Here is a 19,968-nt window from a genome sequence, read left to right as displayed (position 1 = left end):
AATAAGCTTCAAAAACAACATTTGTACCTTTACAGAATCTAATGGATTCGTAAAAGTGAACAAGTGATTCATACAAGCACCCACAATATCAGATGATTATTTCAATTTAACATAGGATTCAAACTGAACTGAACATTTTATAAGAAAGTTTTCTCATATTCTATTTCCTGGAAATTATATAATTTACCCACCTTCCTCAGGTTTTTTGTTTTGTTTTTCTAATGTGCTTATTTAAGTGGCAAAAACACAAAAGCAGCCTTTTTTGCAATATGTCACCAGGTTTGATTCCCATTTGGCCAGAAAAAAGGAAGAATAGAGTCATAGAATTTAAAGCCTGAAGAGACCACTAAATCATCTAGTCCAGGAATTGGTAACCTTTGGCAAGTGGCCCACCAGGGAAAGCCACTGTTGGGCTGGGACGGTTTGTTTACTTGTGGTGTCTGCAGGTTTGGTTGATAGCAGCTTTCACAGGAATAGGTGGTCCAGCCCGCACTGCTTCCCACAGCCCCCATTGGCTTGGAAAGGCAAATCGCAGGCAGTTGGAGCTGCAATCGCCCGAACCTGTGGATGCCGCAGGTAAACAAACTGTCCCGGACCGCCAGTGACTTTCTCTGATGGCCATGTGCCAAAGGCTGCCGATCCCTGATCAAGTCTGAGCTCCTGGATATCACAGGCCACCGCTATCAACCTTCACCTGCACACTAAACCCAACAACCAAATAGAGGTATGTATGGAATGTATGTATGTATGTATGTATGTATGGAAATGAATAAGAGGAGAAATAAGTGAGGGTAACCTTTTCACTTTAAATTCTTACTTTATTCCAAATTGTTTGCCTATAGCTAAGTACAGTCATGGCCCTAGTAAAATTATGATCCTCAAATGGGTATTTGCAGTTTTTGAGATCAAAACTTTCAGAAGTGGTGTTTAATTTTGAATGCCTCTAATTCTGTGTGCCAAATTGGTGATACCTTCAGCCTGACTGTCATAGCTCCCATTGCTGAGCTTTCTTGGTGTGACATTTTGGAGATCATCCAGACCAGGAATGGGTTCTGTCATCACCTTTCCTGTAACCGTGGGGTGCCTTAACACTGTGCTTCTATAGCTCAGATCCCTGACACCCAGCCTATCCACAAGCACAAGGTCTCACCCTGGCTTCCACCAACCTAGTTATTCCTTTCAGGGTAACACCAACAGCTCTTCTGGTCCTGAGTCTCCCCAAATCTGTCCTTCCTGAGTTCTTTCCTGCCAGACACTTGGACTTTTCTCCTCTGGTTCATCGTCCCCAAAGTTGTGAAACCAGTCACCCAAATACCAGCTTACTCTGTCCCCTATACTCCACACAGTTTGCACAAAAGAGACCTGCTTGGTGTAAAAATATTATTATTTAATAGAAAAATCAGATTCAAATATGAACTAGTAAGGGAAAGCCAGCATATACAAGTTACCCAGAAAATAAATATAATAATGAAATAGGGTGACCAGATAGCAATTGTGAAAAATTAGGATGGGGGGGGTAATAGGCACCTATATAAGCCAAAGTCCCAAATATTGCGACTGTCCCTATAAAATCGAGACATCTGGTCACCCTATGACAAAACCTCAGGTTTTACATTTCCATATTAGATAAAATCCCCTTTCTAATACAAAATACCTATTGCCTTTGAATAATTTCCCAGTGGACCCCCAACCATAGGGGGATCCAGCAGAGCTAAAATTGCAGTGCACACATGTGAGCTCGTCTGGAGCCCAGGCTTGGAAATCTGACCAGGGCATGGGGATCTCTAAGCCCAGACTCCAGCTCAACCCCAAATGCCTACATTGGAATTTTTAGCCCTACAGCCCAAGTCCCATGAGCCCTAATCAGTTAACCCAGGCTGGGACACTCAGTGGCCTGGGTTTTTTTTATTGCAGCATAGATATACTCAAACATGTCTCATTCCAAGGCCTGGCCTATGACCCTTCCTGGGATATTCACTACTTGTTGCATAGACTCTAACCAAACAGTTTTTCATGTTTAGAATCACATTTGGGGCTATAAATGTGATGTTAAAAATGTGTAAAACTAAAAAAATAATCTAAATATTAAAATGTAAATGTCTTGTGTGTGTGAATTTCATACATTCTCATCTTCCATGCCTCACGGGCTGGCAATAGTGACCCGAGTATGGGGTACTGGAATGGGACTCAGGAGACCCGAGTGCTTACCCTGGCTCTTCCACTTGTTTTCTGTATTATAATGCTTTGTGATCTGTGGATGAGAAGCACTGAGATAAATATTATAAATTATTGGAAGGACAGCTGAGAAAGAAAAATCTTCCTGCTGCTGATTTCACAATGGATTAGTTACCCAATTGATTAGCCAAATACATAGGTGCTGAGTTTTTCTTTTGCCCAAGGGTGTTCCAACCCAGCTCTGCCCTGAGGCCTCTCCCCTACTCCACCCCCTCTTCTGAGGCCCCACTCTCACTCCACCTGTTCCCGCCCCTGCTCCATGCCCTCCCTGAGGCTTCTGCCTTCCTCCAAGCACCTCTCCCAACTGCCAAACAGCTGTTTGGCAGTACATCTGATCTGTGATTTGGCGGTGCCTCCAATCAGCTGTTTAGCAAGGCCCTGATCAGCTAAGAACCTTGATAAGTACCCTGTGAGGTATGTGAAAAGAGGTTCAGGTATTGGCAGATTAACAAAAAACAGTTTTCCATCAGAGGAAAATAGACTTTCTGCATATTCTGTGTAAATCAATGTTTTAAAAAAAATCTTGTAAACTGAGGATTATTTATATTTCTCGGGCGCTGTCATGATAGTTGACTGCACCAGGTAACATACAGTCCAAACTGGAATAATAATATAATGCAGACATAGGAACCAAGGTCTCCTCATCTCCTTACATGGTTGCATTTAGGTGTTCCCACTGTGGCGTGGGTGTCACAGGAGGTGAGCAGGGGCTGCACACCCAACACTGCCTCCATGGGAAAGTGGACTGGTGAGGTTGGAACCAAGACTACAGCCTCCTTATACACCGGACAGTGTAGTTGGCCAGGTACAAGGAGGGAAGCACCTTTAAAAGGGAAGAAGTAACTTACTTCAGAGCACAGGAATAATTGTCTGCAAGTATGAATCACAATTCCATCCCAGAGCTCCTCCTTGGGTGTTGCTCCTATATAACATCTCATACTGAAGGCTGAGCCTAAAAGTTCAAGCAAGCTCCAGATATGCAAGGATCTTGAGGTATGATTTAAAAAGCAGTGCAGAGGGGGCTTGTTTGTTTATGTTAGTCTCATTTCTTGTTTCTTTCAGTTCATGGGAGGATTTCGATTGAAATACTTCTCAGAAGGATGTCTTGAGGAGGGATCTAAATGATGTTAAATCGTTTACAAAAGTTCAAATGAACAAAGCCTGAGCTATTTGAATTCTTTTCTAAAATACATTTGATTTCACAACACTTTGAATAAACAATACATAGTAACTCGTGCGCCTATAAACCAATTTATATCATGTACGGCACGGCCCTGTTTGCACTCATGCTTGAGGAAACAGAATGTGCAGAGGCGGATGTGGAGTTTAGTCCTGATCACAATGATGATGTGTGATACTTTAAGAAGACAAATGGTATTTAAGTGGCTTTGTGTTGATGAGTGGGAAAATATGCTTTACAAATATAGGCATGTGCAGACACTTGTTTCTTGTTTACTCTAATAACATTGCCTGTGTTGTGGTTATCATGGATCTCTGATGTATTTGGTTGCTTGTTATCCATGATGACCTAATAGAAAAGGATGTCAATCACTGATCTGTGACTGTGTGGGCAGTAAGCCCTTTATGGCATCTGGATAAGGACCATCAGTGCACTTTACATAAATGCAGATATGGTTACTCAGGGCCCAATTCTCCCACTTATTTTCCCACAAAGTAACACCTTATGTTGCAAGTAGTTTGAAACGCTACGCAAGGAAGGAGTCATCTTTCCTTCCCACTTCCCTTGCCTGGCATACATAAGGGTCAGCCTGCAAGTGGGAAGCTCAAGATCTGCTACTGGGATGCTCTGCATTGAGAGCAACTTGCCCAAAGGAGAGTTGTAGTGGCTGAGATTAGGCAGAGCAATGGCTTCACCCTTTCTGAGAGCAGATCTTCATGCTGAGAAAAAGCTGCATGGCTCCAAGCGGTATAGCAGACTGTGCTCCCTCCTAAAAACCAGGGCAATGAGGGAGTTCCAAGATGCTCATTCTGCCTCTAAAACACAAGTGTTCCCCTCAGGGTGGTACAGATCTACAGTGTGACTTCCTGTGTATTTGGTCAGTTGAACTATATTTTTCACGTAAAGTATACAGTGGACCCATTTAAAATTAGTCACTGAACTTTAAAAATATTATTTAGTAGGCCTTCCTACTTGTAGAGCACCTTGCAATAGAGATATCAAAGCATGTCCACAAACATTCATTAATTAAGCTTCAATATACTGCCCCCCACCCTGGTTGATATTAACAAACCCTTTCTACAAGCCAATCAGCAAGGAAGTTGAATTGACTTTCCTGTAGGACTCTCAATTAATCTCAATTAATTCAAGCAATGAACACATACAAATTAACTAGATTAAAAAATAGTCACAATTAATCACAGTTTTAATTGCAGTGTTAAACAATAAATAAAATACCAAGTTAAATTTGTTATAAATATTTTTGAATGTTTTTTGACATTTTCAAATAATGTTCTATTTGGAATGTTCCCCTTTAAAGCATGCAGTAGTTCTACCTAACATGATATCTGAGTCACTGCTGAACTGTCTTTCCCTACTGGGAAACATGGCAAGGGAAAGAAGGAGAGAGAAGTTGAGTGGAAAGCAGTGCTTCCAAGACCTCACTCTGCCCTCCTTGGCCTAATGACAGTACAGCCCTGAAGGAGACTCTCCTAATGATCTCACTCCATTATTGAAGAGGAGAATGCAAACCTAATATTAGCTCAGTCAGATATAATTTTATTGTTAATTCCCTTCTTCAGATACAGAACAAATGTTCACTTATCATCCACAGTGAAGAAGGCAGGTTGCCTAGACAGCCACAGAGGGACTGGCCCCGTTATACAGCTAATGACAGAACTCATGGAGATCTCCCATTTTAGGCACTACAAATGGCTACCACAAAACTGAATCATGGATTGTCAGAGATTCAAATTTAGACTGGGTAGTGATGAAGAGTTGTTAGCAGCTGATACTACTAGCCTATCTTGAATTAGTTCAGCATAAGCTTTTCTATTAAAAATAACAAAATGCCATATTCTTCGTTAACTGGCAAACACATTTACAGTCTCATCAGGGAGGCCAAGGAATGAATGGGCATTAGGGTCTTGATTCAATTGTCTTTGAAGTCAGTAGAAGTCTTTCTAACGACTTCAGCAATTGATTGATCAGACTTTTACACTGACTTCTCCTCCAATGATAGTCCCCAGGTGAGAAATGAGGCACTTTGGTGGTTCTATGATTGGAAAGTCCTATTGTGGCTGAACAGCTGCTCTGTGCCAAACCATCAGGGTGTGAGGAGGATTTCCCTCTGCCTCATCAACCCTTTTTTTGATACCCTGCATAGAGCCTATTTAGTCTTGATTTGCGTGGAGCAGGAATATTTGTCCTTAAGGATTTAAAGTGATTTAATCTGATGTGCTGCAGTAACGACTTACAAAGGAAGGTTTATTTATTAAGGTGGATCTTAAGGCATTTTAGCGACAAGTAATGCCTAAAATCCTTACAGCAGCGTAGTCAGGAATTTTAGCCTTTTCTTGAAAAAGAAGGGAAATGAAAAAGAAAAAAAAACTGTGTTAAGGTAATGTTCATTGTAAGCTTTTTGAGGCAGGAACCATATCTCTGTGTTGATCCAGCACAAAGCACAATGGGGCTTTCATGCTGAGCATAGTCACTTTTGGCACTACCCAATGCAGCCTTACTATATTTCACCCCCCAGGACTGCAAAACATTTTACTACTGATAACCTTCCTTCTTCCTACAACTCCTTCTCCTCCAAAAAATAGTGATTTCTGTTCCATCCCTCAAAAAAAGTAAAAACAAAAAAACAAACAAAACCCACAACCCCACCCTGATTCTGGTCCACAATGCTCTCAGTCAATCAGAATGAAAATCACGGTTTTGATGTTTAGAGAGAAATTAATATGGTAGTCATGTATTCGCAGCCTGTTCATGTGTGGATTTTTAAACAGAAACCAGCTTTGTTCTGTTTTTCATAAACCCAGCATAGAAGCCTTATCTTCTATCCCAAACATTCTTTTCTTCCCTCCTCTTCTGTCACTCTTAAAACATCACCATCCTCCCCATCACTCAGACCCACTTAGGGTTTTATTTTTGATTCCTCCCTCTTCATAGTCCCAGAGATCCAGGTCATTTCCAAACTTGCCACATCTTCCTCCTTAACATCTCCAAGATACATCATTTTGTCTCCATCCCCATAGACAGATCTCTCATTTGAAGCATTGTTATAATCCTCCTTGATTGCTGCAATGTCCTGCTCTTTCGCCTAACAAACACACACATTTCCAACCATACAAAATGTTGTTGCTAACCTCATGTTCCTTGCCCATGGGTCTGATCATATAACTCCCCCCTCTGAATCCATTCATTGGCTTCCTGTTCAATAAAGTATCAAATGTAGGCATCTTGTCACCAAATACAAAATGTAGGCTTCTTGTCACTACATGATGCTTCCCTTCTCAGATCACCTCCATTCCTTCTTCCTTGCAGCCCTCTATGCATGGCACAGAATCCCCAGGTTCATACGCAAGGCCCTTACTTTGTATACATTTAAGTCTCTCTTAAAGACTTGTTACTACTGTCTACAAGTTGACTTGTATATACACTGTCTGTTGTAATTCTCCTTCCCCTGACCTCTGTCTACTTGATAGTCTTTAGATTGTGAGCTCGTTAAAGCAGGGACTATCCTTCTTAACTGTTTGGAAAGCACATTGTATAAATGAAAAAAAATACATAAATAATAATAATAATAGCAGTGGCCATTGGAAAGCTCCACTGGTAAATTGAGCTGTTGACCTTGACAGCTTGGTGTGACATGTGCACCTAAGTCCCCCACCCAACCCCAGAGTTATCTTACAATAGTGCTGCCACCCTGCCCTTCAAGAAACCTCTTCTCATTCTAACCAGTCTTTCCCTCCACATAGAATCAGATCCAACTGGGCATTGCTGCAAGTTCGGAGCCTACAAGCTGTACCCCTGAAACACCATGATATGCAGGTGGCTACTGACCTAGACTACCAGCTGGTGGCCATGCTTATTCTCACCTCTTTTGTAGAACAGGGGAACACTGGTTTGTGTCAGAGTTGGAGAGGGACAAAAAAGAACAAGGTGGAGAGAGAAAACTACGAGTATATTTAATAGAGAGATGTAATAAGTGTGGCAAAGGGAGAGTGAGAGCTAAGGAGGGAAGTGAAAAGGGGGAGAAGATTAAAGGAAAAGGAAGGTGAGAAGAGAATGAACAATTGCTTCCGACCAGAACCAACGTCTCCTCCTGACCCAGATACTCTTATCGCTGTTTTGTTGTACTACTTCTGCAAGTTACCATGCACAGGAAGAGATTTGGACCTTTATCATTTCTTTCTTTTTGGAAGATAGCACCCCTTTTTCTAAAGAGCTCTCGAAAATGAATTACCTCTCTTTTTTTTTTTCATGATGGGAACCCGCAGAAGTATAAAAATGGAAATAACTTACGTTTACTTTGACTTACACACTTACTTTGACACATCTTTTTGTCAGATGTGCAGCACAGTGAATCAGGGCCGTAGAAGCACAACAGTGTTTATTATAAAATGCTGCTTACGTCTTAATGAGGTTTTCTTATATATATAAAACCCTCCATTAATTATGTTCTGCCTCTCTCTCATTGTTTGCAAGATTTTATAAGGAATATTTTGCGAAAGGATCGGTCAACTGGAAATGCAATTTAGTAGTTAATCCTCAATCTGCCAGGGTGCACAGACTTCCGTTTATTTCTGAAGATATCCTGATGCAGATTAACAAAAGCCTCATATGACCAGAACATGCTATTTGTGTTACAAAAATATAACATTGAATCATTATTGAGAAAAAACATTCATGTTCTGATTTTCTACTGATTCCTAAGAAACACTGTACTATTTCTGAGGGGTTATTTAGGGTAAACGATGCCCTTTAAAATGTGTTTCTCTACATAGGTTTACAGTACCATAGATATTTCTTCTGTAAAGCATGGAAAGTTCATAAAGGTTAAGAAGATAAATGGCTCAGAAAATTGCCCGCCTTTCAACTCAAGGATTTGCGCTGAATTCCAAGAAGAGGTCCAATAAAAAAATCACAACTTCATACAAGATTAGCAATTTCATATGAACAGGCCTAAGTCAAATATAAAAATTATATCTTCCCCCTCCAATATTCATTTCAAATGTTCCCAGTTCTCCTGATAAAGCTCAGGTGCTGTTGTCATCATGAACAGGTCTGACTACCAAAAGGAGGCCGCCAGACAACTCTCCAACACCAAATTCTACAGGCCACTTCCCTCAGATCCCACTGAGGAATACACTAAGAAACTGCAAAATCTACTCAGGACACTTCCTACACTAACACCGGAACAAATCAATATACCCTTAGAGCCCCGACCAGGGTTATTCTATCTACTACCCAAGATCCACAAACCCGGAAATCCTGGAAGCCCCATCATCTCGGACATTGGCACTCTCACTGAAGGACTGTCTGGATATGTGGACTGTCTACTCAGATTCTATGCCATCAGCACTCCCAGCTATCTCCGTGATACCACTGATTTCCTGAGGAAACTACAATGTATTGGTGACCTTCCAGAAAACACCATCCTAGCCACCATGGACGTAGAGGCTCTCTACACGAACATCCCTCACACAGATGGAATACAAGCTGTCAGGAACAGTATCCCTGATGATGCCACAGCACAACTGGCTGCTGAGCTCTGTGCCTTTATCCTTACACACAACTATGTCAAATCTGATGACAATATATATCTCCAGATCAGTGGCACTGCTATGGGCACCCGCATGGCCCCACAATATGCCAATATTTGTATGGTTGACCTGGAACAATGCTTCCTCGGCTCTTGTCCACTCACGCCCCTTCTCTACCTGCACTACATTGATGACATCTTCATCATCTGGATCCATGGGAAGGAGACTCTGGAAAAATTCCACCATGATTTCAACAGCTTCTACCCCACCATCAACCTCAGCCTGGACCAATCTACACAGGACGTCCACTTCCTAGACACCACGGTGCAAATAAGTGATGGTCACATTAACACCACCCTATACCGAAAACCTACCAACCGCTATGCCTACCTTCATGCCTCCAGCTTCCATCCCAGGCACATCACATGATCCATTGTCTACAGCCAAGCTCTGAGGTACAATCGCATCTGCTCTAACCCCTCAGACAGAGACCAACACCTACAAAATCTCCACCAAGCATTCTCAAAACTACAATACCTGCACGAGGAAATAAGGAAACAGATCAACAGAGCCAGACAGGTATCCAGAAGCCTCCTACTGCAAGACAAACCCAAGAAAGAAATCAACAGGACTCCACTGGCCATCACATATAGTTCCCAGCCAAAACCCCTCCAATGCATCATCAGGAATCTACAATCCATCCTGGACAATGATCCCACACTTTCACAGGCCTTGGGTGGCAGGCCAGTCCTTGCCCACAGGCAACCTGCCAATCTGAAACATGTTCTCACCAGTAATTGCACACTGCACCATAGTAACTCTAGCTCAGGAACCAATCCATGCAACAAACCTCGATGCCAATTCTGCCCACATATCTACACCAGCGACACCATGACAGGACTTAACCAGATCAGCCATACCATCACCAGTTCATTCACCTGCACGTCCACCAATGTAATATATGCCATCATATGCCAGCAATGCCCCTCTGCTATGTACATCGGCCAAACTGGACAGTCGCTACGGAAAAGGATAAATGGACACAAATCAGATATTAGGAATGGCAATATACAAAAACATGTAGGAGAACGCTTCAATCTCCCTGGACACACAATAGCAGATTTAAGGGTAGCCATCCTGCAGCAAAAAAACTTCAGGACCAGACTTCAAAGAGAAACTGCTGAGCTTCAGTTCATCTGCAAATTTGACACCATCAGCTCAGGATTAAACAAAGACTGTGAATGGCTTGCCAACTACAAAACCAGTTTCTCCTCCATTGGTTTTCACACCTCAACTGCTAGAACAGGGCCTGATCCTCCCTCATTGAACTAACCTCATTATCTCTAGCTTGCCTGCATATATATATCTGCCCCTGGAAATTTCCATTACATGCATCTGACGAAGTGGGTATTCACCCACGAAAGCTCATGCTCCAAAACGTCTGTTAGTCTATAAGGTGCCACAGGATTCTTTGCTGCTTTTACAGATCCAGACTAACATGGCTACCCCTCTGATACCAGTTCTCCTTGTCATTCTTAGAGGTTTCCTCTCCCTTCCATATGTATAAATAGAGTCTTTGGTTTTACATTGTCCATATATAAAATAGATGATAATGCCTTATTTAAAAGTAATATTTACTTTTCTTAGATAAAGGCCAGATTTTCACAGTTAGGCATGTATTTTCATTTGGACATGCCTAACATATGTCCAAATAGCCACTATATATATGCCTTTAAAACAACTAAGTGGCTATGTACATATGGAAATATCAAATTTGCACATGCATGCATTGTCTCATATACATAATTTACTTATCATTTTGATATAAAAAGGTGCCTATCTCAAGTTCTATTCACCTTTGCCATCTCTTTGAAAATACACATCACATAATAGAAACAATTCCAACAGAGACTTCTGTAAAACCTCAGGTAAGTGTGCTAATCATGTATGTTTTTGTGAGGTTGGTTAATTTCTATTATGCTTATCCTATCATTGTCTTACTTGATTTAATCTTGGAAAATTGACACGTCTGTTTATTTATTTGGTACATTTTTAAAAGGTAGTCAAGGGTGCCCAAATGCTCTTTTCTTATGGTTTCTAAAAAAACAGACAAATAAATAAATGATCACTGATACATGGTGATCCATCTATTTTTACCGCACTCCCAAGTTATAGACTCAAGTGACAAATGGTTTACCACCTACCAACACCGCCTCTGTTTTCTTGTTTACTTTCTCCGACAATTAGAACACGCTTGTGTCTTTGAGCAGAGATCTTTAAAAATGGCCCCAAATGGCCTCAAATGCTGCATTACTTATATTTCTATATTTTCAGAATTGGCCAAAAACATGGTAGTCTTTATATAGCTAGATATAGATAATCACTCCTCCCTCAAAGGAAAAGATTGCACTTACTGATTTAATATCTTACTGCTTTCTATAGTGTTCAGAAAAGTCAACAATATTCTTTTCTCATTTTCAAAGAAGACAGAGCCTCCAGCTTCTGGCTAATTGTATTTTGATTTGAGCAATAAATCTAAGGCAAGTTACTTTTGGACATCATTGGTGAAATCCCGGACCTACTGTCAAAGCTCCTATTCACTTCAGTGAAGCCAGAAGTTCACCTGAATGAGAAATTAAGTTTAGAGGGATTTAAAATTGGTGTAACTTACACCTTCTGACACCACCAATGTACATGTTACCCCCAATTTAGACCCCCCTGGAGTTACTTAAACTCTCTTATATTTAATTTGTTACTTGTGTCATGATACAGCAAAAAAATGGAATCTCACGCACATTAAGCATGTAATTAATCCCATTGACTTCAAAATCTGTCCCATTAACTTTAACATTGTGTGTGTGATTCTAAATGTGTCTAAGGACTGATCCAGTATAGCATGGAAACATACACTTAACTTACAGTCTCATTGACTTATAATTAAGAATATAATAAATAATAGCAATAATAAATAGTAATATGCAAAGACTTTTACGAAGGAGGTCAGTATCATTGTCCCCATTTTACAGGTCAGTGGCAGAACTAGGAATATAATCCAGGTTCCCTGAGTTCCAGTGCTTTGCTGAAGCAGGTTCTTAGTTACATTTAGATTCACATGCCCAACTTGCAACTTATTCCTCCAGTTCACACCTTCTATCACATCTGAATTTGTCATAGTGAATCTGACACGCTGTAACTCATGTGCCAAGGGCCAAAACAAAGGAGCATAGTAAGAAAAACAAGTCACAGGGCGTTGCTGGAAGTATTTTATCTTACAAGTTCCTGTGCATTCTTCTGGGTCTTCAGCAAACAAATTACAAGAACTTGGACTCTCTTATGACCTCCTCCCCTCAGCAAATGGATGTATTTAGATCTAAGGAAATATAAATAAGTTTAAGGGAGAAATTTTATACTACTTTACAAATCACTTCTGAATCTGAGTCAATGAGCACAAATCCTGTTCCCTGGAAAGTCACTGGGAGGTTTCCCACTAATTTCTCTGGTGGCAAGACTGGACCTGTTGTTTGAATATTTTGTTTTGAAATAAGCATGCGACGCTTTTTTTATTAACACCACATATTATTCACAGTCCATGTTTGCAACTTTCACTCAGAGAATGCAAGTTCTGCACTTAAGTTGAGAAATTCTCTCATCTCCAGAGGGCAAAACAAGATGTATGCATCACTTAAGTCCCGTTTTAGACCAGCTTTGTTAGCAAAAGTGGAATTTAAGTAGATGATCGACATTAGACTGGCCCTCTGTTCAAGAGTGAATTTCACTGTAGAAGAAGGCAGTGTATCTTCCAAATCATTTCTCTGGCTAGAAACTGAGAGCTTTCTACAATGAGTGAAAGAAAGAAAGAAAGAAAGAAAGAAAGAAAGATTTAAGTATGAGGATTTTTTTTTTAAAAAAAAAGGTTGAAGAAAATGCTTTGTCCAATGTAATGTATTATGATTATATATTTTCATCCATCTATAGTGTATCTTAATGTTATTTCCAAGTTCCCATTTATGAAAACATCTTTATCTATAAGAAATTGTACTATATTGTCCAAATTCTCCTCTCAGGTATACTTGTGAGATCCCACTGACTTCAATGGGTATAACACCAGTGTGAGGAGAGAACTGGGTCCATAGTATCCATTGCAGATTTTCAGTCACCTAGTGGATAAGAATGTCCAGTTCTCATTAGAAATTAATGGGAACTGGGTAATCAATTCCTACTATCTGTGTTCAAAGGAACTGGTAATTTATAAATGTCCATAAAATATGCTGTACTGTCTAGTCGACCTGACATGAAAGTTGAATGATCTTAAATAATGCTTAGGTGAACAATTTATTTTATATCCGGTATTTATTTTCAAATCGCAGCTCCACACTTCTTCATCTCCCATCCTGCTAGGAATAGCTACTCAGGCATTCTCTACTACAACTCTCACTTTTAACCATGGCCTGCCTATCTGTCTGTCTGTCTGTCTGGAGCCGCTGTTGTGTAAGAATCCTGGGTGCATCTCCAGAGACCTTTGATAGTTCTCTATTGTGTGAGACAGTGGTTCTTACTACAGGGAGAGAGCAGAGAAATTCAGACTGCAGCAGACTCTAATTACTGTGTTAAATAATGTTTACTAAAGGAATAATTGGACTGTTAAATACAAACTCTTGTTGCTTTAATACAGACCACAATACACTGTCTATCTAAGAACTCATGACTCTCATCACCATAGTACCTGTTCACATAGGTAGGAATATGAAATGGTAGTAATATGAAACAAAAGAAAACAAATAAAGCCCAAGGAGTGCATATATATTACAGTAGATGGTGTGTTGCATGTTCTCCTCTGTGCCCAATCTGCAGAGAATATGAGTTTGTTACAGCCCTATCTTTAGCTTAAGCTGTATCAGCTCTGGAGGCCACCAGCCCTTCCTTGATGGACACAGAGGCATAAGCAGAGGCTTGTCTAGGATTTAATTGCTGTGGGACTCACACAGTTGAGATGAGCTTTCTCTGCCCAGACGTATGTGAATTCCTACCTCTATCCACTTCATTGAGAACCCTCTTCTGTGCACTGAATTCAAGTCTGAGAATTGTGAGAAGAATCGCTCTGTATGTCTTAACTGCTGGGATGGAATATAAGCAGAAAAGGAACCAAAGTAACACAGGTCCCTCTACACCAGAATCAACAGCTTAAAATGAAACCAGAAACAAGCTGGAAGGTTGTGGAGTCTGTGGAGCACAGATGTAATATGAACCATATAAGAAACATCACCTAATAAGAACAATAACAAGAGTAGTTTTGTTTATATTCTAATATCCTGTAAATGCTGTTTGTTGCTGTGTAAACAGCAAAGCTCAAACTTTTTTCTTTTTTTATTAAACATTTCTTCCCTCTCAGAGTTTGAGAGATAAAGGTTCTCTGTGAAAGACTTTCCAGCATCGCTTTACATTTCCACCAATGTAATTTGGAGTACACTAAAAGCAATTTAGCTTGAAAGTTATGGATAAGTGATGTAGTTGCTAAAGCAGAAGTTACTAAAAGGGCTTATCTTGTTTCTAAAATCCCTTATACACTTGCCAGCAGGAGACGAGAGTCTTTCCGTGCGTCATCTATCATCTTTTAAGATATATGAAGTTATTGATAATGGGATCCTGGTGGGACGTTCACCTCCCTATTAATGTGTCAAATCCAGCTCATGTCAGGCTGTTTCGTGGTCTAAGTTTGATAAATACAGGCTGTTCCTAGTTCCAGTTCCTATTGGTCTGGTAACCACATTACAAACTAACACCATAATTGATACAAACTAGAACCCTTGCCAGAAGTCTCAGCAGAAGGGCCAAGAAAGAATGGGTATGAAGAGCTAAACAACACCTTAACTCAGGTATGCCACTGTCCCCGAACTCTGGAATACTTGTTGGGTGGGGAAGCTCACACTTACTCTCCCTGTGTTGTACCAACTCTGTTGGCACTAACACTTCAGTATCCAAGACAGTCAGAACCCCAAGCTTCACAATAATCTAAACAATTATAATACTAAAAAGCTATTAACAAAAAAATCAATTCCATTTTCCTGTAGCCATTTACAGCATGACATTTCTTACACTGCAGTTTTCTATGTTAGTAAGATTCAGCCTGTGCCTTGTCATAGGGCCATAGCTTGATATCCTGCTCCTGCTGAGTAGCACCTTACTCCATGAATGGTCCCATTGACTTCAGTAGGACCTTTAATTAACAAAGTGCCAGCTGGTATTTGTGAGAGTATCAGAATCTAACACATAATAAGAACAGCTCTGTGAATATTGTGAAACCAAAGTTCAGCAATATTTACTCAGTTTCTGAATGACTGTTCAGTTCCACAATAGTCACACCAATTTTTACTTGCTATATACTCACATTTCATGTGTTTTTGTTTATATTAATGTTTGAGAAACATGTTCATATGAATATCCATATTCACGTGTGAACAAGAGTATTTCTGTGCTAACACATGATGAATTTTGTTGTTCACTGTTCATTATTTGCTACGAAGCATTTGTTATTTTCCTGCTTTAGCCAGTTACAGAGCAGAAATATTACCATGTAATGAGGCGAGTGATCTGACACCATAAATAAAAAAAAAGTGAATAGTCAAAGTCCAGCATTTCACAAATGACCAATACTCTGAGATTTGTTCAGATAAACAATTTCTACAACCACTAAGAATACTGAAAGAATTCAAAAGCTGCTCATGAACAATATGCAAACAGAATAAGGGCCTAAATTAGTGAGCGAACTTATTCACAGACAATAGCTGCAGTAATTAGATGTACATTGGCTTGTAGTTGCATGTGCAAGGAGTTTAATTAAACATTTGTGCTCATCAGTATTGTGTCTCTCTGGAACAAATATGTAATTATCGTAGGAATATCAAATAAGTCATGTGTTAATTCATTTAACTTTCCAGAGGTACAGTGCAGTTAACCATAGCCGTTCTATTTGACATCAAGCATCAGCATTTTAAAAATGTTTACAAAAACAAATATTTTAATGCACAAATATGGTATGAAATATGAACACTGAGCCTGATTCTTGTCTTGCTTTCACTACTGGAAAGTAACTCTACTTTAGTCAATGATGTTCCACTCCTGTGAAACAGGTGAATGTGAGGGGACAAACTGTATATGCAATACAATTATGAACATCATGAAACTGTGTACAAGCATATCTTAACACGTTAGTGCGCAGGGTCATAAGAATGTGCTTTGTGGCAGTGCAAAAAAAAAAATCTAAACTAATAGATGTTGTGAAACTGTAGTGGTAAAGTAGTCTAGTGTTGTATCACATTTGTTTTGAGACAATGAATGAACTCCAAGTCCCATTGAAGTCAATGGGGCTGGAATTTCACCCAATGACTTTAACTTACTTTATTATTCTAAAAGTCTCTCTTAAAGCTTTTAAATGCCCACAAAGTGCAACAAGTGAAATTTCAATTCACACAAGCTGTTCTGTGCGGCTATTTGACTTCATAGTAAGAAATATCCTCATGAGAATTTTTGTTGCTATATTTTCTGTGTGCTTAATTATTTTGGGCAGATCCTGCAAATACTTACATGTATTTAACTTTACAGTTCCACTGAAGTCAATAAGCCTGTTCATGTGCTTTACATTCAGAACTTATTTAAATTCTTATCTGAACTGAGATATAATCTCCAAGTGGTTCAGTGTTTCAAAACAAAAGCTACATAAAGCAATGGCAGACAAAAAATATGTCTGGTGAGTTGTTAATATCACTAGAATGCCAGACAAATACTTACACACATCTCATTATGAATAACTGCTACTCAGGACTATGTCTCCACGTGCTTTCAAGACTAATGTTTTAATAGGAACATTGTCTCCACAATAGAAGTAAAAGAAATTTCTTAAATTATATTTAGAATTAAAGTTATTCTTTTATGCTGACAGATTTTAATGAAGTGATTATCACCTTTATTTTTCAAATACTAATGTACTAAAATATCAAAGTTAAGATGTCTCTGTTATTTACTCTCTAGAATATGAGGTCAATGAAAGGATGGGACCATTTTGAATACCAACTGGTTATTAGCATAACATAGCACTTTCTGGTGGGTCTTCAGATGTAATTTAAAATCATGAATTCACATTTCAAAGAGTTTTATTTAGTCTTTTAAAAGTTCATTAGGAAATTCATCTCCAATAACATGTGTTCAGAAAATCCACCAGCAAGAGCAAAGGAATGGGTAAAAGAAAGTTAAAAAATGTCTGGTTTTATTTTACTTGAAGAAAGATGACAACATAGTCTGGAACCCTGTGTGTATGTAAACTGTGCACATTTTCCAGTAAAGAAAAAGAAAGACACACATGGAAGGATATAAACAAAGCTACGGTCACCTCAAAAGAAGGCCTTAACATTTATTTAGGGTGTTTCTTAATTTTAATTGCTGTAAAAGTTCATTTTCCATTGCTTTATTCATGGTAGTAGTAAAACACTATTTAAGAAATCAAAGAGATGTTACACATCCTTCCTACAAATAAACAAAATGTGTTTCCTCATGGGCTCATCACACTTCACATCACTGTTACACCTTTGCTCTATTTCTAGTTATTTTACTTTCCATCTGGGATTGTGTGAAGCTCAGTCTTGCAGCGAATAACCTTATTTTTGTCGTTTCCCTACACAGAGAAAACCAATGGCTTTTCTGCCTGGGAAAGAAAAATCCAACTGGTGGAACTGCTCAGTCTGATTTATATTTAAAATCATAAGACCCTGCTTTCAATATGGCAGTATACATGAGGGGGGGAGTGAAAAAAGAAAGTACATGTGAAACAGGAGCCCATCTGTTTTTCAATATTATTAAAAATATAAAGGGGAAGGGATACTACTTGTAATAACACATGAAAGAAAGGCACCCTTGTGTGACTGTGGCTAATATTCTCCCAGGCCATGAATGGCCAGGTACTTTGCAATGCAATGATACTTTGTCACCTAACCTGTTAAATGTACAGTTCACAGTTTTTACAAGAATGCCTGGTTCAGCATAATGCTTTGCAATGCAGCAGTACTGACCCCTACCCCTTTACATACCCCCTATACACACACTCCCTCTTTTTTTATTTATGTATGCAACAGACACACACAGCAAGCATAGGTCTTCCGTACTGTACACGTCAGTATCTATGTGTGAGGAATACACCGCTTATGCCAGCGTAAACATTTGCCGAACATGAGTGACTATATGGCTAACATACACCGTAATACTACATCTCAGTGCTGACTGCCTCGGTTCCCAATACCATCAATAACAGACATGCAGATCTGTCCTGGCTTCTCAAGCCAGCGAGGTTTGCATACAAAAGTGAATCTCTGTCCTTGGTCCTGATTCCTTTCACTGGTTTTGTTATCCTGGTACTGAAGAATTGTAAATACAGGGTCTTGGAGACAAATAAGCCCAAGCACAGCCATGATGTGACTGCTTAGGAGGAAGCAAGGATGAATACAGTGAAAATCTGTCCACAAAACACGGCTATATTATAACTCCATGCACTGTAGCAAACCTTAAATCAGAGAGAAAAGGCTTTCTTAACATGGCATCAAATTCCACACAAAAGTCACATGTGTACCACCCTTCACTTTGCCTTCCCATTCCTCTCAATGCAAGAATTATAAAGGCAATAAAACATAGCAAGATCCCAGCAGCAAAGGAGATTGATGAAGGCAATGGTACTCTCTAAACCTTCAGAATTCTCACAACAGCTCTGTGCATTTACAAACGGTATCTTCGTTCCCCCCCCCTCCGCCAACCCCCAGCAAACAAGCAGAAAAGCACATCTTACCACTGGATGAGGGAGAGAAGCACAAGTGCCCACACCATCATTTTGAGAGAAAATGCAGGATTCGAGCTCCCCAGGCTTGTTGGATTTGGAGGACTCATCTCGCTTTTTCTCCCCCCCACCTTTCCCTTTTCCTCTTGGTTGCAGATGGATCCGTCCCTGTCCTTCTTTATTTTTATTTTGTTGGTGGTTCCCACCCCACCCCCTCTACCAGGTCCCGTCAGTGGGATGATACATTGCACCCAGCTGCAGGAAATGATATTCAGAGGGGGCAGATATTAAAACTGCCCAAGCCTTTTGCAGCTACAATAAAAAAAAAAGTCAGCTTAGGCAGCAGCTTCCAATTCTAGAGAAACAATATAACTGAGAGGAAAAGGGTGGGAGAGAGAGAAGACACACACAAGAAAAGCAGGCAAGGTAAGGAGAAACACACTCACACACAAGCACATACTCACACAGACACCGGTACACAGACAACACAATCCATCAGCACAGGAGAAAGGGAAAGGAGGGGGGAGGGTAAAAAGAGGGGAGAAAAGAATAAAGCAATGGAGCTTCTGCCTGAATGCAGATTAACTCTGAGGTCAAAGTTGAAATGATGCACACTGCTGCAGCACAGATTAACACATGCGTGGTGTCAGCCAAGGTGCTTTTTAACCTTTGATTACACATATGCAGGCAGCCCAGGTTTTCATTTTGGAGGCAAGAAAGATCTGGCAAGTACAGAAAGGAAGGTTGAAAGAAAAAGCTTCCCCCACGATGCAGAGCATCCTCATTGCTTTTAACAGCCTGGAAATCGTTATCGCAAAGGGTAAAAAATAGAAAGGATGGAGGTGGGGGGAGTGAAAGAGGGGAGGGATGGTTGTTGCTAAGTAACTCAGGAAATGGAGAAGGCAGCATTGGTGGAGTTGCTATGAATGAGGTGGTTTAGTGTGTGATAGGATTAGGGAGAATTTGCAGGGATCTGATCTCCCCTCCCCCTAATAAAATCAAACTAGAGAGATGCAGGAAATGCCCTAAAACAAGACTAAATGGATAGGGTGAAGAACAATGAGTGTGTGTAAAAGCTGGACCTTGTCAGATCCTACCAATTTGTGTGCCCAGCCTCCCAAATTCCACTGCCCAAAGAGAAAATAAATCTTGATGCTTTTTGCCACACACATACACAAATTGAGACCGCA

At 40.0% G+C, this 19,968-nt stretch overlaps 1 protein-coding gene across 3 annotated transcripts in view; it reads right to left on the bottom strand.

The window, feature by feature from the left end:
• Positions 1–19,574, bottom strand: part of GABRG2 (gamma-aminobutyric acid type A receptor subunit gamma2) — a 97,884-nt gene extending 78,310 nt beyond the window's left edge. The window contains exon 1 of one of the 3 annotated variants that reach the window (XM_050962726.1): positions 18,791–19,574. In XM_050962726.1, the coding sequence (XP_050818683.1) occupies positions 18,791–18,888 (98 nt within the window). In that variant the 5' untranslated portion in view covers positions 18,889–19,574. Of the gene's footprint in view, positions 1–18,205; positions 18,308–18,790 lie in introns of those variants that run through there. The other 2 variants (XM_050962727.1, XM_050962728.1) reach the window with 2 other exon arrangements.
• Positions 19,575–19,968: the final 394 nt, after the last annotated feature.

The sequence above is a fragment of the Gopherus flavomarginatus genome, chromosome 7 (genome assembly GCF_025201925.1).
Source record: "Gopherus flavomarginatus isolate rGopFla2 chromosome 7, rGopFla2.mat.asm, whole genome shotgun sequence".
NCBI lineage: Eukaryota > Metazoa > Chordata > Testudines > Testudinidae > Gopherus > Gopherus flavomarginatus.
The sequence above is the reverse complement of the archived record's forward strand: the minus strand, read 5'-3'. Positions and strand labels throughout refer to the sequence as shown.